Source organism: Hemiscyllium ocellatum, chromosome 11, assembly GCF_020745735.1.
Source record: "Hemiscyllium ocellatum isolate sHemOce1 chromosome 11, sHemOce1.pat.X.cur, whole genome shotgun sequence".
Classification (NCBI taxonomy): Eukaryota; Metazoa; Chordata; class Chondrichthyes; order Orectolobiformes; family Hemiscylliidae; genus Hemiscyllium; species Hemiscyllium ocellatum.
Genome location: NC_083411.1, coordinates 18,920,486 through 18,948,112, shown reverse-complemented (window position 1 = coordinate 18,948,112; position 27,627 = coordinate 18,920,486). Strand labels below are relative to the sequence as shown.

The following is a 27,627-nucleotide window of genomic DNA, read 5'->3' as shown; positions in this document are numbered from 1 at the left end:
TTAGGAATATTTCTCTGAAGTGGGAATGCATTTGCAATCAAAATGCACTGCAGAGTTTGAACAAATAAAATCCTCATATGGCTTAAATCTATAATTTGGTGAATGTACAGGCACTAGCAGATAAAGCTATCACAAGAACCAATTATATTTTGCATTTTAAAGAGAATGATTTACACCTCCATATTGTCTTCCATGATCACAGGATATTTAAAAGCCTTTACACGCGATGAAGTAATTTAAAGTGATGACATGTAAGAAATGCCTATCTGAACACACCAAACCTCCACAAATGGTAATCTGTTTTTGTGACGCTGATTGTTGCGTAAATATTGAAAGTGACGCTGTTCTTCAAAGTGGTGCTACAGTATCTTTTAGAATAACATGGACAGAGCCTCAGTTTAGCAACTTATTGTAAAAGCAGCAAATTAAACATGCATGCCATCCCTCAGTATTGCAGTGGAGTGTCAGTTTTGATGTTTGTGCTGAAGTTCTAAAATGGCACATGAAGCTACAAATTTCTGACCAAGAGACAAGAGCACTGCCACTTGAGCCCTAACTGACACATAGCTAGGACTATAGATTCTTAGAAGGGAACAAAACAAGTTTATATTTTTAAAACATTACTTAGGCTACAGTTCTTGAGTATATTGTGGGGTTTTTTTGCACTTGAAAGTTGGCTAGCTCAGTTGACTGGACAGCTTATTAGTAATACCAACAGTGCAGGTTCAATTCCTGCATCAGACTCTCCTTCTGTACCTCTCTCCTCACCTAAGATGTTGGTGACGCTTAGGCTAAACAATCACCAATCATGATGCTATCAAATGAGAGAGAGCCCTGTGGTCTGATAGAACTGTGGTAGCTTTACTTTTCATCTGTTATTGAAAGGCCACTGCAGTAATAGAGTGTAGAGCTGAGGTAATGCCACAGATGGGAAATTGTAATTTCAGGAAACCCTTGAGTTTAGCAACCATTTCTGTTTGATCAAGAGAAGTTAAGATGATAATTGAGAAGATTAAAATCAAATGAAGGAATGTTTGAACAGAAGATTTTTTTTATAGTTGAAAAGTCAGTGATGGGGCTCATAAATTTAAAATTATTATATAACTAAGAAAGGCAGTTTCAGAATAATTTCGTTGTTGATGTCATGAAATGCTTTGAAACAAATTGAGGCAGAAACAATTACAGTTTTTCAAGGGACATTGAATAAATACTTTGAAGAAAGATACATATATCTGGAAGGAGCTGCGTGTTTGAAGAGAAAGTGGAGGATATGATGAATTTTGGATTGTTTTAGGAGAGAACTGTAATAATTAATATTAAATCAATATTTCACCTATGTCTTTACTGAGGAATCAGATGTGACCAGTCAACCGTGATAGAGGAGGTAATTTAGACCTTGGAAAGGTTTGAAATTGATAAGGAGGGTGTATTGGGTTGGTTAACTGTACTTAAAGCTGATAAGCGTCAGGACCAGGTGAGATCCATCATAGGATAATGAAAGAGGGCACAATGGAAATTGCAGAGCTGCTGGCCATAATTTTTCATTCTTCCTTGGAGTCGGGGATGGTGAGGGAGGACTGGAGAATTGAAAACATTACACACTTGTTCAAAAAGCTAAGATAAGCCAAACAAATGCAAGCCAGTCAATTAAACTTCCATGATGAGAAAACATCCAGAAGTCAAACTTTGGGCCAAAACTAATAGTTACATAGACAAATCTTAGTTGATTCAAGAAAGGTTCTTTTATGCAAAATCATGTTTAATTAACCAGTTGGAATAATTTTGAAGAAACACTGTAGAGGGTTGATGGGGAAGTGCATGGACTTCTCAAAGGTTTTTGACATAATGACGCAGAACAGAATGCAAAGCTATAGGTCATGGTCTAAAAGGTACAGTAGCAACATGAATATGGAATTGACAAACTAACAGAAAATATTTCCGGTAAGATTAGAGTGGTGTTGATACTTCAGAGCCGGTGCTGGTCAGCTGCATCTGCTTTTCTTCTCATTTCTTTCCTTTTTTTCTCTCTCCTCTCATCTTTTTTCTCTTCTGTTTTATTTTACTTACCTCTTGGTGAAGAGCTCAGTTGCAGTAACAGCACTGGTGATGGCGAATGGGACCAGAGGTGTTGCCTAGAATAGGTCCAACAGCATAGACACATGGTGGCAGTATGGGAGGTGAGTTTGGGTTCTTGGCGGCTTCTACATCATCGAGACAGTCCTAGTGTCGATTCATGGTTGCTGCTGCAGTGGCAAGTTTGGTTCCGGCAAGCTTTGCATCCAGTGCAGATTCAAGGAGGATGCAATGGTAAAGACAAGTTAGGGCCCACTACAAGACCATGCATCATCAGCAGCAGCTATATCGGTGAGGTGCACCCAAAGTAGACTCATGGTGGTGCCAGTGCAATACCCGGCAATATTGGTGGCATCTGTATTGTTGAGATGATTTAGGACTTATAGTGGCAAGGGTGTCAGTGGAGACGAGATGGTGCTGAAAATGGAATGATTTATGTTTCAGTGGCGGTGGTGTGGCAAAGGAGATTCCTGCTTGGCCACGAGGCCCACAGCCCATGACAGAGCACTTAACAAGAATTATTGTAAAGTAGGACACTTACTTTATTTCTTTGTTTTTCTTGCTTTATATTCAATGTTTTGGTTTATTTTTTGTGTTTTAAGAATGGTGACACTATGCAGCACTTTTCACTATATTTTGTAACAAGATACACGTGACAATCAGTAAATCAAATGTAATCAATACAGATTAATGGTTAATTAATGTTTTTCAGGCTTCAGCAAGGTTTGTTTTGGAGTTGCCTTGAGATCTGTATTGAAATCATTGCATTTTCTGATATGTATTAATAACTTAGGGCACAATTTTTGGGATTATGGATGATGTGAAATTTGGAAACGTTGAGATCTGTAAAGAAAATTTGAAAGGACAGTCAAGCTGATGGAATGGGTGGGCAAATGGCAGATGCAGTTGAATGTGAAGAAATGGGAAATTTATTTTGCTAGAACGAACATGGAGAAGTGAAGGGCACAATTCTAAAAGGGTGATAATCAAAGAGGTACCTAGTGTCAACGTGCATCTGTTGCTGAAGGCAGCAAGACAAATTGAGTGTGCAATTAGGAATAAACACAGGAATTAGAGCAGGAGTATGCACTTCAGCCCTTCTAAGCCCATTCTATCATTTAACATGACCATGGCTGATTTCATCCTGGTCTTAACTTCACTTTCCTGTCTGCTCCCCATAGTCGTTTCTCCTGCTTTTCATCAGAGACATATCTAGTTCTTGAGTATCATCTGCGAACTTTGCCATGTTACGTTCCATCCCTGCTTACAAATCATTTATAAGATTGTAAATAGTTGACGTCCAAGAGCTGAACCCTGCGATATCCCACTGGTTAAGTTTAGCCATTCAGAGAAAGACCCATTTATCCTGACCCTCTGCTTTCTCTCAGTCAAACAATCCTCTATCCAAGCCATTACTCTACCCTTAAACCCTTTGCACCTGGATCAGTCTTTTCAAATGCAGCACCTTGTCAAATGCCATCTGGAAATCTAGATATACCACTTCCACTGAATCCCCATTGCTCACCTAGCTGGTTATATCCACAAAGAATTCCAGCAAGTTTGTCAAGCATGATTTGCTTTTCATGAGTCCATGGTGACACAGGTGGATTGAGCTATGTTTTTCCAATTGTTCGGTTGTTTCCTCTGTAATTGATTCTAGCAACTTTCCCACTTTAGAGTTCAAACTAACTGGAGTGTAGTTTCCTGCTTTTTGTGTGTCTCCTTTTTTTGAGCACCTATTATCTCTGCTGTTGCCTCCTTTAATATCCTAAGTGATTGTAATGACATCTTCCAGGTGGACCTCATAGAATGTGAGTTACCCTGATTGGGGCTATTAACTGGGTCTTATCAGGGAGCCCCGGCTGACAGGTATAAACTGGAGTGTCAGAAGTTCTGTTCACTCTGAGAGCTGGCTCTGAGGAAGCCAGATCAGTGTCAAGTATTATGCACGTGTAAATTGAATTTATTGTCACATGTACGGAGGCACAGTGAAAGCCTTTGTCTTGCGAACAATACAGGCCGATCACAGAGTTAAGTGACATAGTAAATAGTCGGTAAACAGTGGCAAAAACAAAAATGCAGGTTCAGGCAAACGTTCAGAGTTTGAGTCCATTCAGTATTCTAACAGTAGGGTAGAAACTGTTTTGAAACAGGTTGGTGCATGTGTTCAGGCTTCTTTACCTTCTCCCCGATGTTAGAGGCTGCAGAAAAACATTTCCAGGGTGGGATGGATCTTTGAGAATGCTGGCGGCCTTTCCTTGACAGCGGGCCTGGTAGATGGATTCTGTAGATGTGAGGTTGGCCTTTATGATTATTCGGGCTGAGTTCATATATAGGGTGAATAAAGGGTGAGTAGGTGCCAGAAACCAGCCTCTGTAAAGTTATTTCTCTGGTGAAGAGAAAAAAACTACACACTCCTAAAGACAGTCACTCATCTTTGAGTTGGGGTAAGCATTTCTGGCATCATGCCATTATTTGGGAAGCGTGACTCATTTGATCCTGCCACCAAGTCAGACCCAGTATGTGGAAAGAATGTATTATTTTTTCCAGGCAGATGACATGGGAGCAGATGAAAAGTATGGAGTGGATCTGCAGCTTTTTCAGTTATTAAGAGCCTAATGTGTCCTGAGGCACCAGATATTAAAACCTTCCAGAAGTTGACAGATTTAGTTAAAGGGTATTATGACCTCAAACCACCTCTAATTCTGAGATGCTATCGGTTTTACTTGGCATTTGAGAACCAGAGGAGTCTGTGTCTGGGATCTTGAATGAGGTTAAGATGACTGGCAGAGGCATGTGACTTTGGTTTCACCCTTAGTGAGATGTAAGAGACCGTTTGGTATATGGGATTAATGATGTAACCATGCAAGAGCACCTATTAGCCTGTCTGGACTTTAACCAGGCACTGAAAGTGGCTTTGTAATTTAAAAATATGGCAAATGGATACATGAGTTACAGTATATGCTGATGAAAGTGGACTCCTGAGCCAAGCTGACTGAGCTTGAGGGACACCACTTGAGTGAAGATATTTGTATAGCCTCACTCAAGACATATCCTGAACAGAAATACTTGGTCAGCCCTCAGCAAAACCTGAAAACAAAACGAAACCTCCGCCAAATGCTTAAAACTTTCTCAATCCAGACCAGCAGGCCACTATAGTTGCACTGTTATGCGGATTTGATACAGCAAGAGTCGCATTAGGCCTGAATTGAGTAACAGTACTTGTAGGCCACTGTCCAGGGAAATGTACACTCTGGAAAGCCCACCTACAGTTAAATTCCTTAGTAACTGTGGTTCTGCTCGCCGAGCTGGAAGTTTTTGCTGCAAACGTTTCGTTCCCTGGCTAGGGAACATCATCAGTGCTGTTGGAGCCTCGTGTGAAGCGCTGCTTTGATGTTTCTTCCGGTATTTATAGTGGTTTGTTCTTGCCGTTTCCGGGTGTCAGTTTCAGCTGCAGTGATTTGTATGTGGGGTCCAGGTCGATGTGTCTGTTGATGGATGTTCTTGCCGTTTCCGGGTGTCAGTTTCAGCTGTAGTGGTTTGTATATGGTGTCCAGGTCAATGTGTCTGTTAATGGAGTTTGGGGATGAATGCCATGCTTCTAGGAATTCTCTGGCTGTTCTCTGTCTGGCTTGTCCTATGGACAAGAACAAACCACTATAAATACCGGAAGAAACATCAAAGCAGCGCTTCACACGAGGCTCCAACAGCACTGATGATGTTCCCTAGCCAGGGAACGAAACGTTTGCAGCAAAAACTTCCAGCTCGGCGAGCAGAACCACAACAACGGATACCCGAGCTACAAATCTTCAATCAGATTTTATTCCTTAGTAACATCCAAACCAGAACCAATCAAAAGAAATGTCTGGTTAAGTGGTCACCCAGTTCTAATGGAGATTGATACAATGTGGCTGTATGAGTGATTGCCGAACCAGTCTTTAACAAAATCTCCTCTGGACCCCAACCCTTAAATCTGCATAAGACCTCAGCGAGACTGAGAACATATATAGGGGAATCTTTTACAGATTAAGGATACAACTTCAGTTTCGATCGTGTATGAGAAACAGCTGGTTTAGTTACTACTGATTGTAGTAAAAGCTTGGGGAATCTGATGGGGCGAAATTGATTGAGAAAGATTCACCTTGATTGGCTCAACATGTTTCGAATAGAAAATGGCAACTTGAATGAAGTCCTATCTAAATATCTGCACGTTTTTCAGGAAATTAAAGGGACTATCAAAAGAGCCAAGGCCACTTTACATGTTGACCAGGAAGCACGATTCTGCAAGGCCTGTCCGGTGCCATTTGCCTTCCATGCAAAAGTAGAGGCAGAAATCAGGAGGCTGGAAAGCCAAAGGAATAATCAAACCAGTACAGATTGCGGGATGGTCAGCACCGGTTGTACCAATTATGAGGCCTTTGAGGGTTTCACCTTTTTGAGGGGTTTTAAATAAACAGTAAACTGCTTTTTGCAGTTGGATAAATAACCAGTCCCTCGCATAGAGGACTTCTACCCAAAGCTGGTGGGGGACTGTCCTTCTCGAAGCTGGATATGAGACAGAAATTACAGTTAGCTGAGGATTCCCAGACATATGGTACAATTAATGCCCATAAGGGTTTGTGCCAATATATGAGACTGTCATTTGGGGTATCATCAACTTGTGCCATTTTTCAGCAATGGAGAACAGTTTACAAGATCTGCCTCAGGTTGCCATTTATCTTTGTGATGTGCCAATAACAAAGAAGACTAATAAAGAGCACTTAGAGAACTTAGACCTAGTCTTTAGATGTTTCTTCAAGGCAGGCGTATGCCTTAGAAGGGAAACGTTGTGTTTTAGGCACCCCAAGTGACCTACCTGGGTTACAGAGTTGACAAGATCTGGTTACACCCATTGGAAGATAAAGTGAGGATAATTCAAGGTGCCCAGGCTCCCATGTGTGTAGCAGAGCTTAGGTCTTTCCTTGGAATGGTGAATTCTTATAGGAAATTCATATACAACCTGACCTCTATTAGGACACTCTTGCATCATAGCCAGATGTACCCTTTAGTGAAATTAATAAACCGCTATCATTGTTTAATGATCCCACGCGAGATCTGGTGCTGACATGCATTGCCTCCAAATGCGGTATTGGGATAGTGTTGGCTCACAGATGGTGCAATGGAAAGGAACGCCCAATAATATATGCTTCCCGGGCTTTGGCCGATGCAGAGTGCAATTATGTCCACGTGGTCGTCTTTGATGTGAGAAAATCCCACCAGTATCTTTATGGACATGAATTTGTAATAGTAAGAGACCACAAAGTCCTGCTAGACCTACTCAGAGGACAAGGCCATGCAGCACATAGCTTCAGATTGAATTCAACAGCTCTCATTCTATCTGTGTACAATTACTAGTTGGAACACTGTCCGGGAAACCAAGTAGAAATGTGGATGCCTTGAGTCGCCTCCTGCTGGCAGAGTCACCACCAGAGGCGTCACCACTGGAAGAGGTCCATTTTGGATCAAAACTTTCTGGATACCTTCCGGTCACCATTGACAATGTGGGACTGTTGGTGCAAAAATATCTGGTCCAGGCAAATCTAAACAGGTGATAGTGATGGGGAAAACAAAAGGGTCATCGCAACCTTTCTGGACCTGGCAAGATCAGATCACCATTCAGGGTAGCAATTTATTATTGTCCTGGAAAAGGTTGCTGCCAGATACTGGCTGAACTCCTCCAGAGTCATCCAATGGTGTCTGAAATGAAGATGTTGGCTTGATGTTATGTCTGGTGGATTGGGCGCAGACATAGCTGTGTAGGTGGGTCAGTGCCCAGAGTGCTAATGAGGACAAAACCTACCACCAGCAACTCCCCCACATCTATGGGAATGGCCTGCTAAACCCTAGACTTGGTTACACATTGAGCCCTTGAAAGGGCTAGCATAGTCAGTGTTTTTAGTCATTATGGACGCCCATTCAAAATAGTTGGAAGTGCATAGAGTTCATTCATCAAACACAGGGGTATCAATAGAAATGCTGTGAGCACTTTTAGCAATACATGAACTCCAAGAAGCATTGGTCACAGACAATGGGCCATCATTGGCCAGCAGGAAATTAAAGTACTACGTAAAGTCAAATAGCATTTGCCATGGAAGGATGGCTCTATCCATCATCCAATGGTCGAATAGAAAGAATTGTCCAAATTTTGAAGGTAGGCTGAACGAAACCACCTCGGAGAAAGTAAAGATTGCAAATGCTGCGATGAGGAAACTGGTGAAATCAACATTGATTCTGTGTAGTTGCAGGGTCCCAAGGCAGAAGGTAAGGCATTCTTCCACCAGACATCAGATGGCTAGCATCTGGCGGTGGAGGTTGCCCAGGACTTGCATGTCCTTGGCGGAGTGGAAGAGGGAGTTGAAGTGTTCAGCCAGAGGGCAATGGGGTTGTTCACTGCGTGTCCCAGAGATGTTCTCTGAAACGTACACAAGTTGGTGTCCTGTCTCCCAATGTACAGGAGACCACATCGGGAGCAACAGACAGAGTAAATTATGTGCGCGGAGGTGCAGGAAAATTTAAGCTGGATGTAGAAGGATCCCTTGAAGCCCTTGGATGGAGGCGATGTGTGGGTGCAGGTTTTACACTTCCTGTGGTGACAAGGGAAGATGCCAAGAGTGAAGGGTGGATTGATGGGGGCATGGACCTAACAAGGATATTGTGAAGGGAATGGTTTCTGTAGAACACAGATAAGGGAAATGTATCTGGATGTAGGTTTGCTTGCTGAGCTGGAAGGTTTGTTTTCAGATGTTTCATTACCATACTAGGTAACATCTTCAGTGAGCCTCCGAATGAAGCACTGGTGGTATGGCCCGCTTTCTATGTATATGTTTGAGTTTCCTAGGATTGGTGATGTAATTTCCGGCAGTGACATCATTTCCTACAGTGATGTCATTTCCTGTTCTTTTTCTCAGGGAGTGGTAAATGGGGTCCAAGTCCATGTGTTTGTTGATAGAGTTCCAGTTGGAATGCCATGCTCCTAGGAATTCTCGTGTATCTTTCTGTTTGGCTTGTCCTAGGATGGAAGTGTTGTCCCAGTCGAAGTGATGTCAGAGTCGAAGACACAATCACCAAACACCACCAACCTCATTGGCAAAAACAGTATAGTCAAGCTAGTGGACCTATGCCTTACCACCCACTTCACCTTCAACAACAAAACCCACAGACAGACCAACAGAATATCCATGGGATCTCCAATATCAGGGTTCTTAGCAGAGACTGTAATGTAGAGACCCAAACAAAACAGCTCTGCCAACCATCCAATCCAAACTTTGAGTCCACTAAGTGGCTGACACCTTTGTCATCACCAAATGAAACAAACAAATTAAAGGAAACCTTCAAGACTATCAATAATACTCTTACTGGCATTAAATTCACTAAGGAGGAGGAAAACAATAACAAACTGCCATTCCTAGATGTCACTGTAGAGCGAACAGCCAATGGGTAACTTCAAACCAGCGATTACAGGAAAAAGAGGAGGAAAACAACACATATAGACCAAATATTGAACTACAGAAGCAATCATCCCAACATCCACTCTCACAAAGCTGCATGAGAAAGTTATTTCAATGAGCCACCACATACTGAAGCAAAGAGAAACTACGCAGAGCAGAGGAAAATCACCTATACAGTGTATTCAGAAAGAATGGGTACCCAATGAACACAGTCTGCTGATTTCTGAACAACAAACCCAAACAAGCATTCAAAAGACATCCAGAAACCCTAGCCACTCTCCCCTACATTAAAGACATCTCAGAAATGACTGCCAGACTACTCAGACCCCTTGGCGTCATAGTAGCCCAACACACTAAAACAGCAGCTAATGAACTTGAAAGACCCTATACAGACAACAGGCAACACTAATGGCATTTACAAAATACCTTGCACGAATTGTAACAAACACTACATTGAGCAAACAGACAGAAAACTAGCCACCAGGATACGTGAACATCAACTAGCCACAGAACAACATGACCCACCATCACTAGTATCCTTACATACAGATGAGGAAGGACAGCATTTTGACTGGGACAACACATCCTAGGACAAGTTAAACAGAGACATGCACAAGAATTCCTAGAAGCATGGTGTTCCAACCGGAACTCTATCAAGAAACACATCGAATTAGACCCCATCTACCACCCCCTGCGAACAAAGAACCAGAAATGACGTCATCATAGGAAATAATGTCACCCCAGGAAATGAGATCACCAACCCTAGGAAATTCAAACATACAAGAAGAAAGCGGGCTACACCACTCGTGCTTCATTAGAAGACTCACTGAAGTGTTACCTCGGGTGGTGATTGAAACATCTGAAAACGAACCTTCCAGCTCAGCAAACAAACCTACATCCAGAACCTCAACCTGACATACAAATCTTCTCAAAACGTGCTGGGGAAAAAATCTCTGGGGGATCTGTTTGTAGGTGGCGGAAATGGCAGAGGTTGATGCGTTGTATCTGGAGCTTGGTGGGGTGGAAGGGGTAGACCAGGGCGATTCTGTCTTTGTTCCGATCGGAAGGGTGGGGTTCAAGGGCGGAGTTGCGGGAATTTGAGGGCATTGTTGACTACGTGGGAGGGGAAATTGTGATCCTTGAAGAAGGTGGTCATCCGGGATGATCTATGGTGGAATTGGTCCTCCTGGTCACAGATGCAGCAGAGGCTGAACCTATCTGTGTTCCGCAGAGACCATTCTCTCTGTGACTCCCTAGTTAGGTCCAAGCCCCCCACCAACCCATCCTATACACCCAGCACCTTCCCTTGCCACTGCAGGAAGTGTAAAATCTGCACCCACACCTCTCTCCTCCCCTCCACCCAAGGCCCCAAAAGATCCTGCCACACAGGCAGAGGTTTTCCTGCACCTCCACACACGTCTACGGTGTCTGTTGCTCTCATTGTGCTCACTGCTACATTGGGGAGGCAGGACGCCCACTTGCGGAACGTTTCAGTGAACATCTTTGGGACTAGATGCCACTGCCTTGTGACCGAACACTTCAACACCCCCTCTCACTCTGCCAAGGACATGCAAATCCTGGGTCTCCTCCACCGCCAGATTCTAGCCACCTGACGCCTGGAGGAAGAATGCCTCATCTTCTGCCTTGGGACTCTCCAACCACCCAGGATCCATGTTGATTTCCACCAGTTTCTTCATCTGCTCCCCCCCATTCCAGATTCAACCCTCCAACTTGACACTGCGCTCTTCATCTGCCCTACCTATCCATTTTCTTTCCCATCTATCCACTCTGCTCCTCTTTCTGATCTATCACCTTCACCCCATCTTCATCTACCTATCATATTCTCAGCTGCCTTCCCCCTCACCCCACACCCCCTCTCAATTATCTCTCATCCCCCTTGGGCCTCCCCCCACATTCCTGATGAAGAACGTTTGCTCAAAACATTGACTCTCCTGTTCTTGGGATGCTGCCTGAAGAGCTGTGCTTCTTTAGTACCACACTTAAAGAAACTGTCTCCAGTTTTACTTGATGCCAAATTGTCTCAGTTCCTATATGATTATCAGACCACCTTCATGCAGTTACAGGGATAGCTCCAGCAGAGTTGCCAATGGGGAGGATACTCTGCACCAGGATAAATTCGATCTTCCCAGACCTGGGGTACAAGGGTGAAACAACATCAGGAAAGCTGAAGCTACGCACAAGACATCTCTAAGCAAAAAGAGACAGTTTACTTCAGGGGCCAAAGTTTGGTGCTAAAACCACAGGAATAACACTACATGGATAAGAGTCATTGTCAGTGTGAAGTCAGATTTTGTGAAGTACAACATTCAGGTGGCTGAGGAGGTCCTGAACAAGCACGTCGACCACATGAAAGCTGCAACCTCACAAACGGGGCATGAGGAAAACATACCTGGCTCCTTGGAAAGGCCATCGCAACCCACAGGTTCATTCCCTCTATCTAGCACTGAAGAAACCTTGATATCTAAGGTGGACATGGCGGATGTCATGACTTCGACGTCTTTCCCACCTGAAGTGGATGAATTTCTTGTGAGACTCTCTGGGCATATGACGCAGGCTGCGATCTGTACATACTGTCAGTATCTGAGGCTGAGTCAGAGGAACCGGACTGGTGCAAAACAGCCCCAGGTCATACTACAAGAAAAAGAACAGACCTGCATTTCTAGACTTTGAGCAGAAGTGATGTAATTCTAAAGAGGCCAGCCAGGTGGACCTCCTAGAAAATGGGTTCCCCTAATTGGGGCTGTTAACCTGGTCTAGTCAGGGATCCCTGACAGACAGATATAAACAGGAGTGTCAGAGATTCTGTTCACTTTGAGACCTCGCTCTGAGGGAGCTGGATCACTGTCAATGACTCTCCACATGTGTATATACAGAGTGACTTGGTGACTGGGGATACTGGTCTCTGTTGAATTATTTTGCAATTCAGGGAAGGTTTTCAGAACTAATTGAAAAAAAGGAGTGTCAGAGATTCTGTTCACTCTGATTCTGAGGAAGTCGGACCAGTGTCATGTACTATGCACATGTAAATAAGGCGTGATTTGGTGACAGAACACGAGCTTCTGTGGAGTTATTTCAAATACCTTCTCCTTAGTTATAGTAATTTCACCAAGTTCCCCTGTAGTAACTATACTTTTGGGAAAAAATTGTCAACTTCCACTGTGAAAACAGAGTCAAAATATTGGTTTAGTACCTGTGCCATTTCTACTTCTAAAGGGCCAACATTTTCTTTTGCTATTCTCTTCCTTTTGTATGCTTATAGAAGCTTTTGCTATCAATGCTGATTAGATTAGATTACTTACAGTGTGGAAACAGGCCCTTCGGCCCAACAAGCCCTCACCGACCCCCCGAAGCACAACCCACCCATACCCCTACATTTACCCCTTACCTAACACTACGGACAATTTAGCATGGCCAATTCACCTGACCCACACATCTTTGGACTGTGGGAGGAAACCGGAGCACATCCACGCAGACACGGGGAGAACGTGCAAACTCCACACAGTCAGTCGCCTGAGTCGGGAATTGAACCCGGGTCTCAGGCGCTGTGAGGCAGCAGTGCTAACCACTGTGCCACCGTTTTCTGCTTGTTTCCTTTTGTTGTTCCTTGGCTCCTTTGATTTTGTTTTTAGTAACCTTTTGATGAGCTTTAAAGTTGTCCCAGTCCTGCAGAGTGCCACTAAATATACCCTAGTTTTTGCCTTTGTTATCCTTGAACTCCTTGTTAAACCATTGATGATTTATTACCTTTTCATTTATTACCTTTTCACAATTCCTCGTCCTATCATGAATACACTTTGAGAGGTATTTAATATCGATGTAAGGATTTGCCACTCTTTTCAACTATCTTGTCCTTTGGTATTTTTGTTCAGTCCGCTCAGGCCAACTCCTTCCTCCGGCCTGCACAGTTACTTTTGTCCATTCACTAAAACTTGCATATGTGACTCAATCCTTTCTCATTACATAATAGCTAATCTAAAATCTAAACCAGTTCTCTGGTTTGCTCCCTTGGTATTTTGTCCTAAAAAAAATCCCTCTTACTCTATAAACCTTTCTTCGAGGCTACCCTTGCTAAATTGATTAATCCAGTCAATATGAAAGTTCAAATCACCCATAATTACCATTGTGCCTGTCTCACTGTTTTTATAATCTCCTGGTTTATAATATGCCCTAATTTGGAAGTACTGTTCCATGGCATGTAAATTGTTCCTTGCTTTTTATTCCTACTCTGACTGATGCCATATTTTGGTAGATGGAGGTGGGTAGTACCACAATGGAGATTAGAGTCAAGATCAGAGTGGTACTGGAAAAGCAGAAGTCAGACAGCATCAGAGGAATAGGAAAATCAACGTTTTGGCAAAAGCCCCTTCATCAGGAATGAGCATTCATTCCTGATGAAAGGCTTTTGCCCAAAAAGTTGATTTTCCTGTTCCTCTGATGCTGTCTGACCTCCTCTGCTTTTCCAGTATCACTGTAATCAATATTTTGGTCCCAAGTGCCAGAATCATTTCTTGAGACAGCCTTCCTGTTATCCTTATCCAATAAAGCAATTGCACCTCCTTTTCCTTTTATTTATCTTTTGGGAATACGAGTGCCCTTGGATATTTAACTTCCAGTCCTGATCTTCCTGTAACTATGTTTCAGTGATCCCCACAAGATCATACCCATTTGTCTGCATTTGTGCTGGATACTCATTAACTTCATTCCAAATGAAGGGGCGGCACAGTGGTTAGCACTGCTGCCTCACAGCACCTGAGACCCGGGTTCAATTCCCGACTCAGGCGACAGACTGTGTGGAGTTTGCACGTTCTCCCCGTGTATGCGTGGGTTTCCTCCGGGTGCTCCGGTTTCCTCCCACAGTCCAAAGATGTGCGGGTCAGGTGAATTGGCCATGCTAAATTGCCCGTAGTGTTAGGTAAGGGGTAAATGTAGGGGTATGGGTGGGTTGCGCTTCGGCGGGTCAGTGTGGACTTGTTGGCCCGAAGGGCCTGTTTCCACACTGTAAGTAATCTAATCTAATCAAATAATGAGTGCATTTAGGTACTAGGTTTTTAATTAAGTTCTATTGATCTTTCTTTCTCTTTTAATATTTTCTTTCGCAGGTTAATAAGGCAAATAGCATCCTGGACTTTCTTGTTCAGGGCATGAACTTGGAAGTGATTTTGCCTGCAGTACTATTTCCAGATCTGGGCAGTAAATATTGATAAGAATTATTCCAGAAGCAAGAAACTTCTATTATTTAAGAAAGCTGATTGTCTTCCTAGGGTGGAAACTTCTAAAATTATACTAAAGTATATTGTTCATGGACGAGTGTTTTTGTTAGGTACACTCATTTACCATAAGTATTCCAAAACAAAGGAGAAGACTGAGAAATGAAATTCCTCAGATGATATCATTTATTGCCTTTGAACTTGAAAACATCGATATTTCATGCATGGCTATTTAAAAATGTAATCACTCTGCGAATGTTCATGTCACTTAGTTCATTTTTAATCGAACGTCGGAGCTATATTACCTTTTGTTTGTTCCCTCAATCAATAGACCTGAATTTAAACTTGGAACACCAATGTACTGTGATGATACTATGGCTTTAAGAGGTTATTTTTGTCCTTTGTTTTTGAAGAAATGTTTTGAATCAGAGGTGACAAGTGTCTATTGAAAACCCATTAACAGCTTGTGAGGCTTTAGGTATTTTTAAGTTGGAACAACAGAAGCATCCTGAACAGGAGAGGCAAACTCCCACAAAACCAAGATTTAAAGTCTTAGCTTTTCCAAAGCAGTTGCTACTGAAACAAGCATGAGAAAGAACCAGCATGGGTTTAGAGGGGAAGCTTTTTAAACTTTATTTCCGGGGTCCTTCTTAGCTTTTTCCACTCTTCATTAAATATGCCAATCCACATCAAAAAACGTTTGCCTGTCCTACTACGTTATGCCCTATCTCCCATTTCCCATTTCAGTTTGGAGCCCTTGAGTGGTCTTTCTGGATCCCGCATCTGTGCTTATCTTCATGTCAGTTGCTTATTTTAACCTCTCCATTTAGATTTTCACCCCACCATTGGATTGAACGGAGTTCATTTGTTCATTTTGTTAACAGAGGTCAAAGAAAGAGTCCCATGTTCAGGGTTATGAGCCATGTCCAATAGGAAAACCAGCAAATATTCAATGACAGCAGGAGAGCTAGAACTTTGAGAGAAAGTGGCTAAATACGAGCAGATATTCCTTCAAGAAATCTTGTGTATTCTTTTTAATTACATGTGAAGAAGACAACAGGAAACCACTTCATTAATTCTTTATCCTAGTCATATAGCTCATTGAAATTCAAATTGGGAGGCTGTAGAAAATAACAAGAGGATTCTACAAGACACTGAGGCATCGTTCTAAAATTACATTTTAAGAAAGTTGCAGATAAGAGTGACAATAGTAAGCTGTTCCTTCTCATCTGCAATCTTTGATATATTTGAGCACCCTTTGCTTCTTCAGTGTTTCCTTTGTTAATTGTCTAGCTCCTGAAACCTGATTCAGTTCCACTCTGTCACCTACTTTCTCACCTCTAATTAACATCAGGAGACTGTCCCATGACAACATTTAAAAATACAACAGTAATAAGCAAAGCATTGCGGATTCTGGAGATCTGAGACAATAATAACTGAAATTGGTGGAGCACACCTGACTGTATCTGTGCAAACAAAACAGAGTTAATATTTCCAGTTCAGTTCTGAAAAAAAATCACTAAAATCGAAATGTTACCTCTGTTGTCTCTCCGCTGATGCAGCCAGACCTGCTTTCTCCATCAATTTCTGTTCCTGTGTGTTTCTGAGAACACAATATCAGGTTCTACGTGCTGATCACATTTTACACAAACTTTCTGCCATCCTCATTGACCCCTCCACTCCCTCTGATTTTTAACAGTTTGTCAGGATTAGATGAATGGAGATTCCCTCCAATGAACTGATGCAAACTGTTTTTGAAGAATTCCATCCCTTGCCATGACCACACTCCAAGTTTAAACCAGACTGTTGGTAAATTTAATATATTATGCAACTCTGAGTTGAGCTTTACATTGTCTCTATCAGCAGAACAGCCTATTTCCACCTCTAAAATCATTTGTCTCTGTACCTGCTGCTGAAGTTTGCATGGATGAATTTACCACTAGATTAAACATTCACAATTCTCTCTTGGCGAGCTGTACATAACCTTATTTACTTTAAATGCCTGCCCCTATGCACTTGGTGACTGACTTCAAATTTGTATTATTTTCAGACGCACACATGGGTCTCCTGTAGTACTCCTTTCCTCTGACAACCTCTCCACTCCTTCAGATCTGACCCATTGTACATCACAGATTTATTTCATCCCTTCCTTTGCGCATTTCTTCAACTGTCCAGCTTTTAAGCTGTAGAGTTTCCTCCTTAAAACCCTCTCCTGTCTTACTCCTTAAATACTTTAATAGATGCCTTAATCACTTTTACTTATCTCTTCTTATTTAACAGGTGTTAAATTGAACTCAGTGATCAATCCTCAGAAATGCCGACCTTAAAAATGGTGTCTAAATCAAATTGCTGTTCGGTCTGCATTTCTTTTTTGATCAACAGGAGATAAGGGGTGGTTGGTTAGAGCTGCAAGTTATATTGACCATCACTTGCAGTTGGAAATTTGGGTATTCTACTTTAGCATTAATTTGCATGATTTCAGTTTCCCCATAATTAAAGTGTGATTGACTGTTAGAGCAACAAAACTATTTCTCACATGAAATCATTAATATACGAATACTCTGTATCCCCAACAGCCTGAGATGTAATTGGTGGATACAGAATCTTTATAAATTAGTTGACTTAAGCAATACTTCAGCTTAAATATTGTGTGTCGAAAATGGATTAAAATTTCAACATATTTTTATTTCCAGTTCCTGACAAATTTAGAGGGATTCTTTTAAGTGATCAAAATAAAATATTGCAGTTTATTAGAACATAGAACATTACAGCGCAGTACAAGTCCATCGGCCCTAGATGTTGCATTGATCTGTGGAACCAATCTGAAGCCCATCTAACCTACACAATTCCATTTTCGTTCATATGACTACCCAATGACCAGTTAAATGCCCTTAAAGTTGGCAAGTTTACTACTGTTGCAGGCAGCTCGTTCCACACCCCTACTACTCTCTGAGTAAAGAAACTACCTCTAACATCTGTCCTATATCTATCACCCCTCAATTTAAAGTTATGCCCCTCATGTTAGCCATCACCATCTGAGAAAAAAGGCTCTCAATGTCCACCCTATCTAACCCTCTGATTATCTTACGTGTCTCAATTAAGCCACCTCTCAACCTTTTTCTTTCCAAAGAAAACAGCCTCAAGCCTTTCAGCCTTTCCTTGTAAGACCTACCCTCCATACTGGGCAACATCCTAGTAAATCTCTGCTGAACCCTTTCCAAAGCTTCCACATCCTTTCTATAATGCGGTGACCAGAACAGTATGCAGTAGTCCAAGTGCAGCCACACCAGAGTTTTGTCCAGCTGCAGCATGACCTCATGGTTCTCAAACTCAGTCCCTGTACTAATAAAAGCTAACACATCATATGCCTTCTTAATAATCCTATCAACCTGGGTGGCAACTCTTATGGATCTATGTACCTGGACACAGAGAGCTTTCTTCTCATCTACACTACCAAGAATCTTACTATTAGCCCAGTACTCTGCATTCCTGTTGCTCCTTCCAAAGTGAATCACCTCATACTTTTTTCCACATTAAACTCCATTTGCCACCTCTGCAGCTTACCTGTGTCCATCTGTAATCTACAACATCCTTATGTACTATGCACAATCTATCAGCTTTACTGTCCTCTGCAAACTTACTATCCCATTCTTCTACACCCTTCATCCAGGTTGTCTATAAAAATGACAAACAGCAGTGGACCCAAAACAGATCCTCGCGATACACCACTAGTAACTGAACTCCAGGATGAACATTTCCCATCAACCACCACCCTCTGCCTTCTTTCAGCAAGCCAATTTCTGATCCAAACTGCTAAATCACCCTCAATCCCGTGCCTCCGTATTTTGTGCAATAGCCTGCTGTGGGGAGCCTTATCAAATGCCTTCCTGAAACCATATACACCACATCAACTGCTTTACCTTCATCTACCTGTTTGGTCATTTTTCTCAAAGAACTCAATAAGGTTTGTGAGACACGACCTACCTTTCACAAAACCATGTTGACTATGCCTAATCAACTTATTCCTTTCTAAATGATTATAAATCTTACCCCTTTATAACTTTTCTAACAGTTTACCTACAGCCGAAGTAAGGCTCACTGGTCTATAATTACCAGGGTTGTCTCTACTCCCCTTCTTGAATAAGGGAAAAACATTTGCTATCCTCTAGTCTTTTGGCACTATTCTTGTAGACAGTGATGTCATAAAGATCGAAACCAATTTATTCTTAAGGCAGTTGGTTTAATGTTTTCATAGATATCGTTTAAACTTAGAGAATACAATCAACAAACAATGGTTGAAAAAAATCATAGAAAGCAATTTAAGAAAACTGAACTTGACATTGTTAACGTAAAACCTTTCTGATCATCCTAACTTGTTCTAACAGATATTTACAACTTTTTACAGCAGACACTCCTAGACTTATGTGTTCTTTGTTTTAAAGATTGGATAATACAAGGAATCTTGGTCTCCAGATGGACTACTTTTTTCAACCTCAGAAAACCTGTCTCATTTGTGGAGATGAAGCATCAGGCTGTCATTATGGAGCACTCACCTGTGGCAGTTGCAAGGTGTTCTTCAAGAGAGCAGCTGAAGGTACATTGTTATTAATATCCTGATTTGATAGCAGTACCTTGGATTATCCAGATTAATACAAAAGTAAAATATTGCAGATTCTGGAAATCTGGAATAGAAATAGAAATGCTAGAAATTCTCAGCAAGTTAGGCAGCCAATAAAGAGAGAAAACTCATAATTTCTGTAGTGCATTATTGTTTCAGATTGTGTTTTTATCCAGATTGGTGTTCACTGAGCAGAATGGTTCCTGTTGATTTGATATCATTAAATTTCATAGCTCTGTTTCTTTCATATGTATGTGCTGCATGCGTTGTTAAAAGTCGTCCTTAAGTCTCTTCCATGTTACTTTTTGTTGTTCAAATGTAAATAGTGCTGCAGATGCTGTTTGAGGATCAAAATCATGTATAATGTGTGTATGCACCTTTCTGAAAATCGCATTCATGAGGGTGCTAGCATCACGGAATGCTAGCATCACGGAATGTATGTAGAGCAGGCAGGCGTAACATTATGTAGTTTGGAGTAGTATGAAACCTCTAGTCTGAGAAATGAGTTTCAGTCAGTCCTGTGGTATGAAACCATAGATTGCAATTTTTTTTTCAAGCCTGCGACCTTCTTAATCTCACCCAACAGCAAAAACACCACCCTCCACACACACAAATACACACACATGCTACATATTACTTATAAATTAGTTGCTGGTTGATATATTCTGGCTGTTCCTACAATTCTATAAGTGCTGGGCTTTCCATAGTTCCTTAAAGTGTGAAAGTCTGCAGTAAAGATATGGCAGGTGCTTACCTTTGCTGACTTCAAGATGTCAGCATAAATCATTTCCCCTTAAACATGGATGTACTTTTAGACATAGAATGAGCCATGAGTGATTACAGAGAGCATGTCAAGTTGCTTGAAGAAGTATGAGGGCTGTCAGCAAGAGGCCACATCGAGTCATAGGGATGTACATCACGGAAACAGACCCTTTGGTCCAACTCACCCATGCTGATCAGATATCCTAACCTAATCAAGTCCCAATTACCAACGCTTGGCCCATATCCCACTAAACTCATCCTGTTCATACAGCCATCCAGATGCCTTTTAAATGTTGTAATTGTACCAGCCTCCACCACTTCCTCTGGCAACTCATTTCTTACACGCACCACCCTCTATGTTTAAGCATTGCCCCTTACGTCCCTTTTAAATTTCCCCCCCCTCACCCTAAACCTATGCTCTCTAGTTCTGAACTCCCACACCCGAAGGTGAAGACATTGTCAATTTATCCAATCCATGCTCCTCATGATTTTATAAACCTCTATAAGGTCACCTCTCAGTCTCTGACACTTCAGGAAAAACAGCCTCGCCCTGTTCAGCCTCTCCCTGTACCTCAAATCCTTCAACCCTGGTAATATCCTTGTAAGTCTTTTCTGAACCCTTTCAAGTTTCACACCATTCTTCCGATAGGAGGGAGACCAGAATTGCACACAATATTTCAAAAGTGGCCTTTCCAATGTCCTGTACAGCTGCAACATGACCTCCCAACTCCTGTACTTAGTGCTCTGCCCAATAAAAGAAAACCGACCAAATGCCTTCTTCAGTACCCTATCTACCTGCAACTCCACTTTCAAAGAGCAATTAACCTGTGCACCAAAGTGTCTTTGTTCAGCAACACTCCCCAACCTTATCATTATGTGTTTAAGTCCAGCTCTGATTTGCCTTTCCAAAATGCAGCAGCTCGCATTTATCTCAGCCAAACTCCATCTGCCAGTCCTCAGCCCATTAGCCCATCTGATCAATATCCATTGTACTCTGAGGTAACCTTCGTCGCTGTCCACTACACTTGTCCATTATGTTCAGAAAGCAATTTCTTAACTGAAATTCAACAAGCAACTATATATGAAATGCTTGCGCTGCTACAGGAATTGCCTTGCTGCCAGCTGTACAGTCACAACTTCAACCTCCAAAGAATTTTATTAAGGTGCCTATGGCGATGAAATGTTATTTGGCTAACTCCAAGTCTGAAGTTGGTGATTTTATAACGTCTTCTGGATTTTGGCCCATTGTTGGGCAAGCGACGGGCACTGACACTCTCCTTTCAATAAATCTAACTTCATTTCATTATGTCTTCCCAGAGAGAAACAAGCAAAGTGACCTCTGGTTTTGATCAGATTGCAGAACTACAAGCAGTTCCACTATTTCAGCATTCAACTTGTGTATTAACATATCCTGTCGGTGCTCACAATATCTTTATTCTGCATCAGCTGTATTTGATACTTGACTAACCAAATCCACTGATGACATGGCTCATGTCTCTGGTGTGTACCCCAACAGCATCTTTATAGCATGTGCACAATGGAAGCTATGTTGTTGGATGAAATATGATAGAATAGAACAGTTTGGAGTGAAATAATGCTTCTGCAACCTGGTCTGTACTGGTGAAATCATATAATACTTGGAAGAGTTGGTCTCATGGTCCATGGTAGTTTGCTGCACGTTACACAACCTAATTATCTTTAGGGGACAGGTCTTATCACCAGCAAATGATAAGCGGTTCAGGAACTGAAGAATGAGGAGGAGGAAGATGCAGAAGGATAGAAGCAACCTTGACAGCTTCTTTCTGGCCAGACTATCAGTGATGAACTCATCAAAGAGTGATACCAAAAGCTCTCTCTCCAATTTCTCAATCCTAGTAAGATTGCACATTCCTGTTTCTCTGTCACTGAATATTGATTAGGGCACATTAAAGACAAACACAAAATAAATGTGTCAAACTAAATTTCTAAATTAAATCTTGCCGCTCTCAATTCCTCATGATTTCCTCCAGTACCTATTTTCTTAGTGCCTGTCTTCATTGTGCCTTTCCTGGTCTTACTGCTGCAACATGGTGCTAATTGATCATTTGCAGCATACTTGGTAGAAAATAGGAAATTTGCACAGTCAGATATCTGGAGGGTGTGTTCTTGGTTGGGATCCATGCCTCTGCAGTCCAAGAAGTGGCTCCATAGAGGCCAGTCCAATGGGGTAGAGTTAATGCACTCAGGGAAATGTATAGTGGTCAGATAGGAATCTGGGCACTTCTCATCTGGGACTGGCTGGTTAGGTTAGGTTAAGGGGTGGGCTACGTTCAGGTTTGTCCAGAAGAACTGGGGGAAAAGTGGGCTCCGGAGTAAAGGGGTCTGAAAGGCAGGAAACTCATCTTAATGGGTATTGGAGGTTGTAGAATGAGGGGATGAGGTGATGACAGTTGTGAAGAGGGGCAATTTCATTTTTAAGGGTGAAATAGGGTAAACAATGGGTGGGAACAGGGCATTACGTATCCATCGTCAATAATCCACTACCTTCAATAAGGTTCACTGGAGGACAGTGTTTGACCCCACCAGGTGCATACTCATGTAGATAGGTTAGATGTGGACCTGGGCATGTACAAAGCCCATGGGGCTTGTGGGTATGATTGCCATAAAGGGGATTGTTCATGGTCCCATTTGCACATGAAGGCTGAAACCTCTGCCCGAAAATTGTTCACTGTTACCTTCCATTGAAATTAAAATTACACAATATGAAATGAACAGCTGTGATTACATCTGGATTAGGTTGATTAAGTGTCTCAAACTGCGAGGGAGGGACTGCAAGAAGTCTGTGATGTCAGGCTGTTTAGTATGCAACAGTATTACAACAGGTGTTTGATCTATATAGGACAAATACCTGTTGGGCCCCTAATCTTTGGCAATCCTAATGAGTTGCTCCCTGTATGATGTACATCACCCTGCTTCACAAATTGCTGATCATTTCATTAGGCACCATGTAAATATCATATCTTTTTATTTTTCTGTATTATTAGTTGTGGACTGAAATGGGAAAATAACTGTTTGAAAAGCCAAGGATTGTTGAAGAACTACATGCAACTTTAGAAAGCAAGAAACTGGTACTCATTGTTAGAACTGTTGCTATTGATTCAAGTTACTGGTTCAAGCAGTAATAATTGATTTGCAGACAAGCTGGAAGCAGGGGGTACATTTATAGAATCATAGAATCCCTACAGAGAGGCAAGAATTGGATAGGGCAGTGGGTTTGGGTGGGATGCTCTTTGGAGGGGCAGTGTGGACTGGTCTGCTCCTGCACTGTAGGGATTCTGTGATGCTATGATTTAGAAAATAGTCCATGCCTATATTCCTGATCATTCCTGAAGAAGGGCTTATGCCCGAAACGTCGATTCTCCTGCTCCTTGGATGCTGCTTGACCTGCTGCGTTTTCCAGCAACACATTTTTCAGCATCTGCAGTCCTCACTTTCTCCATGCCTATACTACCCCTACCAAAGTGCATACCCTCACAAATTGCAATGTTGAATTCTATCTGCAACTTCACTTCCTACTCTCTTAGGCTGTGCAAGCCCTTCTGCAGCCTCCTCCCATCTTTGTGTCATCTGCAAATTTAGTAACAATGCCCTCAGTTCATTTTGTGCAGAACATTCATCTCTGTCACTGTCCAGGCCTTAATAGTTATTCTCAAGATGGTCAGCAATGACCCTTGCTTGGTGTTTGTGACATGCAGATGTGTGTGTCCAGTCTGTCTAATTCCTGATGCTTCTCTGGTGTATGTTACCTTGTACTGCAAGTGAAAGTGAAAAGTATGTCTGTATTATTGAGTAGTATGGCTAATAAAACTATAGACATAGGAACAGACGTAGGCCATACAGCCCATTGGTAATGGTAAGTTCCTGGGGAATGTTGCTGAATAAAGAGACCTTGGGGTGTGGGTTCACAGTTCCTTGAAAGTGGAGTTGCAGGTAGATAGGATAGTGAAGAAGGCCTTTGGTATGCTTCCCTTTATTTGAAAGAGCATTGAGTACAGGAGTTGCAGCTGTACAGGACATTGATTGGGCCATTTTTGCAATATCGCATGCAGTTCTGGTCTCCTTTCTATTAGAAGGATGTTGTGAAACTTGAAAGGGTTCAGAAAAGATTTGCAAGGATGTTACCAAGGTTGAAGGAGAGGCTGAATAGGCTAGGGCTGTTTGCCCTACAGCGTCTGAGGCTAAGGGGTGACTTTATAGAGGTTTATAAAATCATGAGGAATATGCATGGGATAAATAGACAAGGTCTTTTCCTTGGAGTGGGGGAGTCCAGAAATAGAGGGCATAGGTTTAGGGTGAGTGGGCAAACATTTACAAAGGACGTAAGGGGTAACTTTTTCACACGGAGGATATAGCATAAGTTCTAAGTCTGTGAGAAGATTTGTAGCTCAGGTGCTCGTTGTGGTCCTGTTCGCCGAGCTGGGAATTTGTTTCGTCCCCTGTCTAGGTGACATCCTCAGTGCTTGGGAGCCTCCTGTGAAGTGCTTCTATGATCTTTCCTCCGGCATTTGTAGTGGTTTGAATCTGCCACTTCCGGTTATCAGTTCCAGCTGTCCGCTGCAGTGGTCCAGGTCGATGTGCTTATTGATCGAATCTGTGGATGGCATGGCTTCACAGGAGGCTCCCGAGCACTAAGGATGTCACCTAGACAGGGGATGAAACGTCTGCAACACAAATTCCCAGCCCGGCGAACAGAACCACAGCATATAGAATAAGTTGCCAAAGGAAGTGGTGGAGGCTGGTACAATTACAATTTTTAAAAAGCATCTGGATGGTTATGTGAATAGGAAGGGTTTAGAGGGATATGGGCCAAGTGCTGGCAAATGGGACCAGATTAGGTAAGGATATCTAGTTGGCGTGGACAGGTTGGACTGAAGGGTCTGTTTCTGTGCTGTGCATCTCTAGGAATGTATGACTTTATGATTCCTACACTGTAGGGATTCTGTGATGTCATGATTTAGAAAATAGTCTATGCATCTATTATCCTTACCAGAGTGCATATCCTCACACTTTTCTACACTGAATTCCATCTGTAACTTCTTTTCCTACTCTCCTAGCCTCTACAAACCCTCCTCCAGCCTCCCTGCTTCCTTGACAATACTTGTCCTTCCACCATCTTTGTGTTAAAGCAGCATGCTTGATTGGCAAGGCAGCTGTCACCTTCTATATGCACTGCCTTCATCACTGATGCACAATGGCAGTAGCATGCACCAACTACATGAAGCAATGCAGTAGTTCACTAAGGACCCTTCAACAATACCTTCCAAACGCATGACCTCTATAACCGAGAAGGGATCTGGATTCAAATCACACTATGGCAGATGGTGGCATTTGAATTCAGTAAAAAAGAAATCTGGAAGTAAGAGTCTAAGGACGACCATGAAGTCATTGTCAATTGTTGGAAAAACCCAGCTGGTTCACTAATGTCCTTTAGGAAAGGAATTTGCCATCCTTATCTAGTCTGGCTGACGTGTGACTCCAGACCCACAGCAATGTGGTTGACTCTTGTCAATAAATAATAAAACAAAATTGAACTAGCTTCCACTGCTCTCGAGCAGTTCATTCCAGCCATAATCACTCACTATATGAAAACGTTTTTCCTTATCTTACATTTACGTTTCACTTGCACCACCAAGTTCTCCAGTGCAGTGTTTGAAAACCTTGGAAAGCCCTCTCTCGTTACTGATCTTTCTGTTTCCCAGGATAGATTCACATCTTTTCTGAAATCTATCACCTCCTCCAGCTGTTAATGTACCCCTCCTTTTAAAAATCTAGGCTAGATTTAAGTGGTGTTAGGAAGTTATGATTTTTGGCTCCTTGCTAATAGGAACAGCATGGTTAGTACTGGCTACATATAGAAATCATTGTGATGAATCGGCAGCAAGATGTTGGTCTAATGCCAGTATTTCAACTAACAAATGTGGGTTAACCACATCGTGATCCAAGCCCAATTTTTGAGACTATCCAACTTAGCCTCCATTATTCCAAAGTTAAATCTGGTTTCTGTAATCCATAATACATCAACAACATTGAATACATGGAAGCACAGAGATAGGGCTAGTAATTTTGGGAGATGAGGTTAGTGAAAGCAGTTGAATGGACATGATCCCTTTCGTGTAGAGAGTCAGAGGTCATGAGTGTTGGCAAGAGACTTGTACATTGATACAGTGTGATTAGTCGTCAGTTGAGTGTCGAATAGCAGAGAGAAGGTGATGGCACTTAACTCTTGTAGAGTGTGGAAGATCATTGACTTTGTTTCTGCATTGCTGGGCATCCTGTTTTACACAAGACTAACCAAAATTGATATTTGTATTCAGTTCGGTGGTCAACAGGATAAGGGACATCTCTCCTCTCCACCACCTTGTCCACTTGTTCCTCTTTGAAAAAGGTCTATAATATAGAGAGTGAGCTTTGCTTCCTCTGGGTCACCTCCTTGATGATAATAGTTAAGTGCAACAGTGTGAAATATAGTTCCTGGTGTGCTGATGTGCTTTAAATGTGGTGCCAGTTGTGTGAATGGCAGAAGATCCCAGCAGTAACAATATTTTTCCTCTCTAGCTACATGATTCTCTGTGAAAGTGCCCCAGAGCTCTGTTGCATAATAAATTGGTGAAAAGTGGTTGATTATGTGAGCCTCAGCAGCTAGATGCTATTAACCTCACTACAAACCCTTCAACTGAAAATGGGAGAATATCTCCACAATTCTTCTCCTGTCTTAAAACACCCAATTTAAAAACATAATCAAAGCTAAAGCTATACATTATTCTTCCCCTTTAGGTCCAAATTTCCAAATAATAATAATAATATAATATCACAGACCTTCATCACAATGAGAAGGGTCAATTTATCATTGTAAAGAAGTAAATGATTGGGGCATGGAATGAAAAAGTTTATTAGAAAGATTAAAGAGGAGATGAGGGAAATTTATTTTCATCCAAAGGAGATAAAGGTCTGGAACTTACTGCCTCAAAGAATAATTAAGGCTGAAACCTTCAATTCATTTCAAAAGGTATCTAAAGTGCCGTAACCTCCATTGCTAAGGCCAAAATGCTGATAAGCACGATAAGGCTTAGTTATTTGCTGGTGCAGACATGATGGCTAAAATAGTCTCTTGCTATGCAGTAATCATAAATAATAAAAAGGTAGTAAGAAAAGGATTATGACTGATTAGAGCCTAAAATGGGGATTGACACGGGGATTGGCAGAAGGCATGGCTGAGATATTAAATAAAATTTTTGCTTCGGTCTTTGCCAAGGGGGAATATGCTACACAGGCCATGGTAAAAAGAGGAGGAAATTCAGTTGCTTTAAATTGTTTTGGAGGCGATATTGGATAGGCTGTCTGACCTTAGAAATGATGACATCCTGGCACCAGATGAGATGTATCTACTCAGGGAATTACCAAACACTGGGAATAATTTTTC

General features: G+C 41.9%; 1 protein-coding gene across 3 annotated transcripts in view; it reads left to right on the top strand.

The window, feature by feature from the left end:
- Positions 1-27,627, top strand: part of ar (androgen receptor) — a 209,383-nt gene that overhangs the window by 64,166 nt on the left and 117,590 nt on the right. For 2 of the 3 annotated variants that reach the window (XM_060832444.1, XM_060832445.1), the window contains exon 2: positions 19,231-19,382. In XM_060832444.1, the coding sequence (XP_060688427.1) occupies positions 19,231-19,382 (152 nt within the window). Of the gene's footprint in view, positions 1-2,536; positions 2,602-19,230; positions 19,383-27,627 lie in introns of those variants that run through there. The other variant, XM_060832446.1, reaches the window with a different exon arrangement.